The 10,556-nt window shown below is 32.9% G+C and overlaps 1 protein-coding gene across 1 annotated transcript; it reads left to right on the top strand.

The window, feature by feature from the left end:
* The first annotated feature begins 5,111 nt into the window (after window positions 1–5,111).
* Window positions 5,112–7,816, top strand: LOC127108245 (protein trichome birefringence-like 24). Its single transcript, XM_051045687.1, has 3 exons — window positions 5,112–5,520; window positions 5,679–5,956; window positions 6,865–7,816. The coding sequence occupies exons 1-3, from the start codon at window positions 5,301–5,303 to the stop codon at window positions 7,639–7,641; spliced, it is 1,275 nt and encodes a 424-aa protein (XP_050901644.1). The 5' UTR covers window positions 5,112–5,300; the 3' UTR covers window positions 7,642–7,816.
* The last annotated feature ends 2,740 nt before the right edge of the window (window positions 7,817–10,556 follow it).

The following is a 10,556-nucleotide window of genomic DNA, read 5'->3' as shown; positions in this document are numbered from 1 at the left end:
GTAACCAGAAAAAATAGCTTTAAGGAGTTTTAGTAGTAAAAAATATGCTTTATGGAAAATAAATTATGTTTTCAACAAACTTGATTACGTTTTCATCAAAGCATTTCACTAAATCAGGGTAGGGTTTTACTTGGCCCGTTGGAAATTAAGGGTATTATGCGTGATTAACCCTATTAATACTGTTTTAACACTATTAATTATTAGACTTTAACTAGCTATATTTTTATTTTTAAAACAAACTCTGTACATTAAAAAACGTTATTCTTTCCCCACCAGTCGGGGTTTGTGTCGGGTAGGAGTATATATGAAAATATTATCGTGACGCAAGAGGTAGTTAGTATGAAAAAAATGAAGTGTAAAAAGGGCTTCTTTGCGATGAAAGTAGACTTTTCGAAGGCTTCTAACAAACTTAACTGAAAATTTATTTGGAGAATATTGGAGGAAGCAGATGTCAATATCATCATGCATGGAGTGACTAATGTTGAAACTAACATGGAATTGCACCGCATCTGATTATTTTTGCCCTCGTAGGAGATCCTATCCCTACTACCTCTTCGTAATGTGTTTAGTTAAGTTTCACATCTCATAATGCATAATGTTGATAAAGAAGAATGGAAAAGGTTGGCAAACATGGATCTGATGTGTCACACCTTATGTTTGTAGAGACCTCCTGCTTTTTGGGGAGGCTACGACCAATGAGATGAAAAATGTGACAAGTATCTTGAACAAGTTCTGTAAGAGAGCAAGTCAGTCGCGAAAAAACCAGAGTTTTCTTCTCGAAGAATGTGGGTAGATGTAAAAGGGAGTTTAGTCAAATGTCGGGGTTTGGTGGAATTAATTCTCCGGGAAAATACTTAGGTGCGCTTTTAACTTGAAAAGATTGGCAAACATGGATCTGATGTGTCGCACCTTATGTTTGCAGATGACCTCCTGCTTTTTGGGAAGGCTACGACCAATGAGATGAAAAATGTGACAAGTATCTTGAATAAGTTCTGCAAGAGAGCAAGTCAATTACAAAAAAAACAGAGTTTTCTTCTCGAAGAATGTGGGTAGATGTAAAAGGGAGAAGTTTAGTCAAATGTCGGGGTTTGGTGAAACTAGTTCTCTGGGAAAATACTTAGGTGCACTTTTAACTTGAAATGCTCCAAGGAAATTCGATTATCAATATATTCTTGATCAAGTGAACATCCAGTTAGCAATGTGGAAAGCGAATCAACTTGCTTTTGCTAGAAGAATGACTCTTGCAAAGAGTGTGATAAAAGCTCTTCCCATCTATCCAATGATGACCACCATGATTCCAAAGGCGTGCATTAATGAAATAAACAAAATCCAAAAGAGATTTATCTAGGGAGAGAATGAGAATAAGAGGAAATATCATATTTTTAATTGGACGAACATCACTAGATCGAAGGAAGAAGGAGGATTGGGATTGAGAAATTTTGAGATCATGAACGAAGCTTGGTTGTCGAAGCTTGGTTGGGAACTTCATAGTGGATGTGAGGATTTATGGTGTAAAGTGGTGTGGGGTAAGTATGAGCGCGACCATGACAGAAGCAATATGAGCTTGAAGAATACAAACTCTAGATTTAGAAAAACATGGCCAAAATATGGCCAAAAGTTGAAGAAAATTGCGGCATTGTTAGTTGGGATTTCGACGTGATGACGTAGTTGTTGGTTTGGCTCGTCGAAGAGGAATTTCGATGACACAAGGGGGTCATTTTGACTGAAGAGGGAAAACAGGGGTGTAAAATGAAGAAAGAATGCTGAGAAGATTGTAAACAACATATCTTCTTTTAAGCTTATCGACGTCCAAATGTTGGTTTGAGAAAGCTAGTCGAATCTCGTGCGTACACTATATGGTTCAGGGGACTTAGTGGAAATTCATGCAAAGGGAAATGATCTGCTCAACTAGAAACAGTTGAGAAATAGGATAGATGGTCGTCGTTCAACCATTTTCCAAGACAGGGGTCACGTTGAAACACTTCTAGAGGCAGTTTTACATGCAACCATTTTCCAAGATAGGGGACGCGTTCAACCATACTCTAGTAACAAGTGTTGGTCGAGCTTTGAAGTCTCGAAAGCTCACGTCACGTTTTGTTGGCCCATACCAGATCTTGTAGGTGATCAAAATTTTGATTAATATAATTTTCATATTTTCGCATCAAACCTTCTGCTCAGAAATTTGAAAACACTCTAATAACTTTTTTAAAAAGCGATTGACTTTTATTTGAGTCTATTCACCCCTCTTTAGAACGTTTTTCTACTACATATTCACACCTAACACCTGACGCCCATCAGCGTATCCCAAAGAAGTGTCTTCTCCAGCGCAATATCGGTTGGCCCATCACGAAGGTGAATCCCGTCACCACCGTGCAAAATGCGGCTTAGTGAGCCTGGTTTGTGCAAGGCGTCACTCGTTGAGAAAAGGTTGGGTTTGGTGGAGGGCTCGTAGCGGGGTGGCTGAAGGAGGGAGTTAAGGTTGTTTCATGGTGAGTGAAAGGGTGAACGGACATAGTGAGTTGAGGTGGAAAGATGGTCAATGTGGATTTAGCGTAACAATGATGATGGTTGGATTCTTGCTAGCGTGGGTGTTGGTCATGTGGTTGACCGACGCAACATAGGAAGTTTATTAGAGAGGAATATGGTGTTTGAAGTTGTTTTGATGCGGTTGAGGGAGGTTGTGAGTCTCACACAATGAAGAGGTGGAGAGAAGGTGAGTTGGTGTTCCAACGAGTAACTCGGGCAGAGGGAGGGTTTAAGTCATGGTGGTTGCGGAATAGAAGATGTGAGGACGTAGAAAGCTTGGCTCATCGTGGAAGATATGGAGAGGAAGTAACAATTTTATGCAGAATGGTGGCGAGATGCTTGTCGAAGAAGAAGTTGAGCGAAAATGTTTTCATTTTTGTGTTTTGTTTTTCAGGTTTCTTTAGAGAGAGATGAAATTTTATCTGAAATGATATGCCTATCGTTCAACAAAACCTAAATCTATCCTTCTACTCAATGGTTATTTTGAAAATCAAAACCAAGAGATCCTCACATGCCGCGTGTACCGGTTTGATGGATTACTCTCTCCTCCTTTCATCAGTAACAATACTTAGTTTATATATCATGTGATTATGGTTATTTTTTAATTTTTTTTTACTGAAATGCCCGTTCTTTATCATTTTAGTGACAAGATGAACTTAAAACAAATAAAACAAAAGATATCAATTAACTTTAAATAATCGAAACAAAATTGAAATACGAATCCAACTAATCATATTTATTTGTTTTGAACATTTTGACAAGAAATAAAAAATAAAAGGACTCAATGAATAAAAATTGGGCACAAAATGCTCAAAAAATTAAAATGAATGCACTAAGATGATCGCTGCAAAATAAAACTCTGAAAAATAAATAGGTTTTGATCAAATTTTGAAGTAAAAAATATTGATTGAAAAGGCTTAGGCTAATCAAAATGCAACCGTAAAAAGAGTCGAAAAATAAAACAAACACGCCAGGTTAAACTATCTGAACCGTAGATTAATAAAATTGATGTCTGGAAGCTCGATCTCGAAATTGTTCTCCTGCTAATTTTATGTACATTTGAGAAACGATTCAACGATCTGTCTGTAGAATTGAAAATTTATTCTGATCGACATTTTAAGTATTATGAGAGATGAAATGCATGTTATTCTATGTAGATGCTTAATTTGGAGGCCCTGGGCTAAGGCCCGTCATTCCCTTGCTCAAGGTCGGCCCTGTATACGAGTTAGATCATCAATGATTATAATAAAATACATATTTTGCGCATATGAGATAAGGTGTTCATAGGACCAGACACATCTATGTAAACCAATTCTAACAATTCATTAGCTTTCCTCGCTCCTTCCTTGGGAAATTATCGTCGATGGTATTTTACAAGTAAACATTCCTTACATACTCTATGTTTCTTTTCAATTATTGACAACCCAAACACCATATTCTTTTGAGAAAGCAAAGTGAGACTGTTGTAGTTTAAAAGTTCAAGTCACTTGTGCCATAGACAAGAGTCGCCTTCTACTCTAGCCATCAAGCTGATATGTTCTCATAATTAAGAGAAAGTGTAAAGCTTATGCTTTTGGTTGTTGTTTTGAATAAAAAATTATGCACTCTTGATTCTCAAATTGGAGAGAATAATCATGCTAAGTTGTCCAATGCTCAATAAATTTTCATTTAACTTAAAAGCATAAAGATGTCATGAATTATCTTACCTCCTTACTTTGTTACAACTCAAATGCTTCCTTTATCTTTAACTTCAACATATTCTTCATTTTCCAATCTAACTTTAGAGTCAAACGAGGGATCAATGTCAATGAAAATATCTTTATCTTCCGTCATATGATTGCTACACCCAATATCCAAGTACCACATATTTTTATATTCTTTAGTTTCTTTATGATAGTAGCAAATAACAAGTTGGACTCACTATTTTCTACTTTTGCAAATGATATATACTGATAAATTTGTAAGCGAAAATCATTCTGCATATGCCTAAACCTTTTGCAATTATGACATTGTAGATTTCCTTTGTTCCAGAATTCTTTCTTTTCATGAATATTTTTTTTAAATGCCACGATATTTATTTTAACCTCCAAAATTTTCTCGCTCTCCATAGGTGTTTCTTCCCCTTTCACGTGAGTTTGCGCCTTAACCTCTAACAAATGTGTCACCTCTAAAAGACTCAAAATTATTTTGGAATAATGACTTCTCATAATTTAATTTTTAAAATGGAGATTAAAAATTAAAAAAAAATTAAAATACGATGATCAAAAATATATTTAAGTCAGATATTTTAAAATTTTTTTTTAACTTAAATAAAAAATCATAAAAAATCCATAGAAACTAAATTTATATTTAAACTTATTTTCTCTTTTTTACAATAAAAAAATAATATTTTTAAAAGTCAAATAAAAAAAAGTAGCTATTGCAAAATGGAATTTCTCATTTAATAAATAGTCAACAATCCTACATTTATAGTAGAAACATGTATTAATTGGAAATAAAAAGTTATCTTAATGATACCTATTAATTGATGAATTAATTAATTAATTAATTAATTACTATAATTAAAGTAAGTCTGAACCTGACATAGATCTAGCAACATACACAGACACTAATTGACTCTCATCATTGCAGTACTATTTCCTCTCCTGAAAAAATATCTCAAAATCTTCCATGCTCGGTGTAACTAACTTACCATCAAAAACTCGAAAAAATTTCCGAGTTTGTCGAAACAGTAACGTACTTCACTGAGTAAGAGAAAGAGTTTCTAAGAAGAAATGAGGATTGATTCTTCTTTCAATTTCAACCACAAAAATTACCTTATCAAGTTACTTCTCACTGTTTTCTTCTCAGTCCTCGCTTTTCGTCTTCTCTTCTTTCACTCTCTTCCCCCTCCCATTTCACCTCTCATCGATGAACCTCTCATTTCAGCTCCTTCTGAGATTTCACAACAAGTTTTCCAAAATGAACAAGATAAAGTTTCTCCCACCGACACTGGTTAGTGTTCTTAATTTTCTTTTTTAGATCTGAAATTCAATTTTGTGTAACCAATTTGTAACTAACTTGTAACTAATTTGTTTGTAACTATTTTGTAACTAACTTGTAACTAATGTTAATATCTCTAACTAATTCAATTTTGTTTTTTTATTATGCAGGAAAATGTGATTATTTTGATGGTGATTGGGTACGGAATCCGTTGGGTCCAATGTATACAAATGAAACTTGTGACCTAATTGAATCGCATCAAAATTGCATGAATAATGGGAGACCTGATAGGGAATTTTTGTATTGGAAATGGGCTCCTAGGGATTGTGAGTTACCTATATTTGATCCTCAGAGGTTTCTTGATATGATGCGCGGGAAAGTTTGGGCTCTTATTGGTGATTCGATCTCTCGTAACCATGTTCAGTCTTTGCTCTGCATGCTTTCTAAGGTTTGTTGCTAAATTGAAGTGTTGCATTCATTGTTTTCTTTAGTATGTCATAGTGTTGCTCCTGTTGTGAAAATTTGTACAAAATGGAATGGACAAAGGTGAGAATCTTTAGGCTCAAGCGTTGTTTTCCTTTTTTTGTATGTGTTTTGTGAATGTTTTGTTTGAGGTTAAGACAACTGTCTTTTTTGTGTTTTTTCGGGTTTGGACGGATCTTGTTTTTTGGTTCCAATGCAATGCATAATAACCTTGGTAGTTTTTTGAGTTTATAGATTAAGTCGAGAATATGTTGTTTTGTGTGAAAATGTTTTTGGATAGCTACGCTAATGATGTAAAGAGTAGAGGACAAGTCATTGATCTAGTTGCATCGGAATCTCGCTCAATATATAAGCCGAGGGGACCTTGTTGCGTTATAATCTTGCTATGGTTTATAACTTTATACAGCTAAGGCGCCAAGAGTTGGGTTGAACAAGAACTCTGAGATTTTGTTTACCAGCTCTAAAGTAATTGAGGATAGAAGCATTTTAGTTTACAACATTTGATAGTTGAATGTTGATTGGAATGGTTATTCAATTTGTAGTGAAAAGCTTTTTTTAGATACTTGTGTTGTGAATAATGCTAAAATATGAATCAAGTATAGATTAGCAAAACTTGAGAAGCTTTCAACTCAATTTAGAAGAGTTGAAAAGGATAATGAGAATGAAGGCTAATAGAAGAATATGTTTAACTCATATATTAGTAGGAAATATTCTTTTATGCAATTGATTTACTGCATTTTGTCAATTTGTGAAAGCCGGACTTTGTTACCGAATGTTTGGACTGAATTGAAGCATGGTTTGATCATGAAACTAATCATATAAATTTTTGCAAAGGAAGTGAGTGTTATTCACTTGTACTATTTTGACCTTTAGGTAGAAAAAGCTGTCCTTGTTTACCATGATGAGGAGTACAAGTCCAAAATCTGGAACTTTCCGTCGTACAACTTAACTATGTCAGTTATTTGGTCACCATTTCTTGCGGAAGCTGCTATTTTTGAAGACATAAATGGTGTTTCTAGTTCTGATGTTCAGCTACATGTAGACAAACTGGATAGTAAATGGACAGATCAGTATCTAAACTTTGATTACATTATTATTTCAACTGGAAAATGGTTTGTCAAATCTGCAATCTACTATGAGAACAACACTATATTGGGCTGCCATTGGTGTACTATTAACAAGAACTATACAGAGATAGGGTTTGGCGTCGCCTATCGCAAAGTCTTAACAAATGTCTTGGATTTCATATCGTCTTCCGATCACAAGGGCCAGATTTTGTTCAGGACATCCACGCCCGACCATTTTGAAAACGGAGAGTGGTTTAGCGGAGGAACGTGCAACAGAACCGAGCCAATTAAAGAAGGTCAAATGGAGATTAAGAATTTGCTCAAGATTCTTCGTGACGTTGAGTTAGACGAGTTTGAAAAGGCAGCTTCCAAAGCTTCGAAAAACGGAGTTAATTTAAAGCTTCTTGATTTAACGCCGCTTTCGCTTTTGAGACCGGACGGACATCCGGGTCCATACAGGCAGTTTCAGCCCTTTGCCAAGGACAAAAATGCTAAAGTTCAGACTGATTGTTTGCATTGGTGCTTACCTGGGCCAATAGATTCTTGGAATGATATAATAATGGAAATGGTTGTCAGTGGATGACAAAACATGTCAAATGGTTGTTATAGGCTCTACCTTACCTCATGCCAGTTATGCATGTGGGTGATTCATTCAGTGAAATGTTTCTCTCTGGATACTATGATTCTTGATAATGATAATACAGATGTAAGATGGAATGCTGTAGAAATTATTAATTATAGTTTTACAGTTCATCAGAGCTGGAAGTGCATGATCATAACAATCTGTTTTCTTTAACCATTTTTAGTGTTTTTTTGTGTGAAGGGGTCATCAGAGGTTGGTTGAGACAATATATTCCAATCTTTGATGTCTTTAGAAAGATTAACCGTTTGTTTGTTTGATTTAGTTGTGGAAAAATGTTTTTTAATTATTAAAATTTGAAAAAAAAAATGGTTATTCAATTTTACAAAAATATTTTTGAAAATGATTTTATCTATAAGTTTTGAAAACTAATAAATTAAAATAGATTTTGGTTTTTATTTTTAGAAACTCAATAGAGAAAAAAACAATAAAAGTAATAGTTTTCATTAATAACATATTTGAATGCGGACGGTGTCTTTTGAATATTCAAAAAAACAAATAGGGGATAAGTACAAATATTATACCTAACCCTCTTAAAAATAATTAATATAAAATAAAGTGAATTAAATGTTAATACTGGTATTCTAGATTCAAAATATTAGGTTTACATGCTCTTTATTTTATTTGATTCACGAAATCACTCTCTATTTTAAAATTAAATCGTTTTAATTTTTTTTTATATTTTTGCACTTTAATTAATAATGTGTCTATTTTTAAATGATGTATCTCTTGTGAAATTTGACAAATCATCATATAATTTTTTTATAAAAGATTATAAACAAAAAAATAATTTTAAAAACTGAAATTTTAATTAATTTATAATGAAAAAGTTAGAGAATGATTAAAACTGTTTAATTTTAAAATAGGAGGATTAATTCCGTGAATCAGATAAAATAAAAACCAAAATTATAATTTAGTCAAAATATTAAAAAAAAGCATTTTTAAGAATAAATATAATAAATATTATACTATAAATTTAATATAATAAATATTCACTATAAACAATTCAAAGTATATATTATTTTATAAGTAAAACTTTATACTACATGTGAATTAAAATAATACTAAAACAAAATGATTATATTTGGGTTAAAACAATATATGATGAATTTTTTTAGCTTTTTAAAATTTTAAAATATATTTTAAAAATAAATATACCAACCAAGTTCTTTTCTTCATTTTTTCATCTATAAAATAATTTTAAAAATAAAATTAACAAACTTTTTTTTATTTATTTTTCTTTAAACCAATTTTTTAAAATTATTTTATAAAATAAACTTGAACATTTTGCAACCTCGAACTCCTTAATCTCCAAATTTGAATTTTTAATCATCGACTCATTTTACATTGTGAAGCACGAGTAGTCCATTTTAGGCAAAGTACCGGTACCAGATACGTATTACCGATACGCGTATGATACTCGTACCGTACGTACCGACACTTCACAATCCAAGAAGTTTGGATGTTGCTTATTTAAATAAAAAACACTCATACTTGAAGAGAATAACATGTATGACATTCATAGTCTAAACTTCAGAGTTAAACAAAAGTATGACATCCATAGCCTCAACAAATCATCCATGCCAAAAGGGATCAAATAATTACTTTAAATGAAAAGATATGTAACAGAATAACATAAAGAAAATAACATGTTCCTCGGTATTACATATCAGATCAACTCCACTAGTAGACTCGACTGATAACAACATGAGGTACATCTCCAACTACTCATGTGAAGACATGCTTCTCAAGTGTTTTGATGACGACAAGATTCTACAAAGCAATAATGGATTGACAAAAAGAAATGGCTCAAAGATTTCTAAAGCAAAGACAAGTTTCATATTATGTCAAGTCTTGAAGAAATTCTTATGGATTGATCATGAATGATAAGGTATATAGCATTCAACCTTTCTAATGAGTATACAAGTATTCAAGCACTCATACATTCATATCATGTTTGTTTAAAATGTTTGGATGCATTTGACCAAAGTTTTTCTCTTTGAAAAATAACTATTTTTGCGTTCTACAGGGCTGTTAATCGGTTAACAACGTTGTGCTAATCGATTAACAAGCGGAATTTTTCAAATCTTTTGCACGTTATAAGGGTGTAATCGATTAACCACTTTTGGTTAACCGATTGCCACTGTACTAGTGCCTGAAAAAATGCATTTTTCCATTCCTTTGGTTTTTAAAACTAGTTCTTGAAGCATGACATCCTTTCATGATTTGTATTCATTTGTAGAGGTGTATTAGGGCTATATAAACACTATTTCTTCAGATTTTAATGACACCTCCTTTTGCAAATTTTCAAACATTCAAATATTCTCTTCATCTTTCAAAAATTCTCTAAGTGTTCAAAACCAGAATTTTAAGAGTGAAACTTTCTGCACTTAACCTTCATAGAAAAACATTCTAAGTTTCATTTTATTCATAGTGAACACTTGTATATCATTAAGAGATTTATTTGTTATAAGGAGAAGATCAATCCATTGATTGATACTTATACAATTCTATTTCACATATTTATAAAAAATTCAGATTACTTTGTGTATCCTTGTTGTCCAGGATTGTTGGAAACAAGAGGTTCATTTAAGGGAGGATTGTTCTCTTTTTGAACTTAGTGAAAAATCCAAGAGGATTGTTCTTGGTGTGATTGTTAGTGTTTGTATAGGAAGACTAGGAAGAGTCTTGTATAATTCCTAACAATAGTAAAATCTCTTTCATGTTGAAAGGGGACTAGAGCACTCTCGGTATGTGAGGGGAACCAGGATATCTCTTGGTGGTCTTTATCTTTCTGTATTTACCGCTTTCATCATATACTAATCACTTAGGAAAGATTCTTAAAACAAGTTTAAAAT

This window comes from Lathyrus oleraceus, chromosome 7, assembly GCF_024323335.1.
Source record: "Lathyrus oleraceus cultivar Zhongwan6 chromosome 7, CAAS_Psat_ZW6_1.0, whole genome shotgun sequence".
Lineage (NCBI taxonomy): Eukaryota > Viridiplantae > Streptophyta > Magnoliopsida > Fabales > Fabaceae > Lathyrus > Lathyrus oleraceus.
This window is presented reverse-complemented; position numbering and strand designations above follow the sequence as displayed.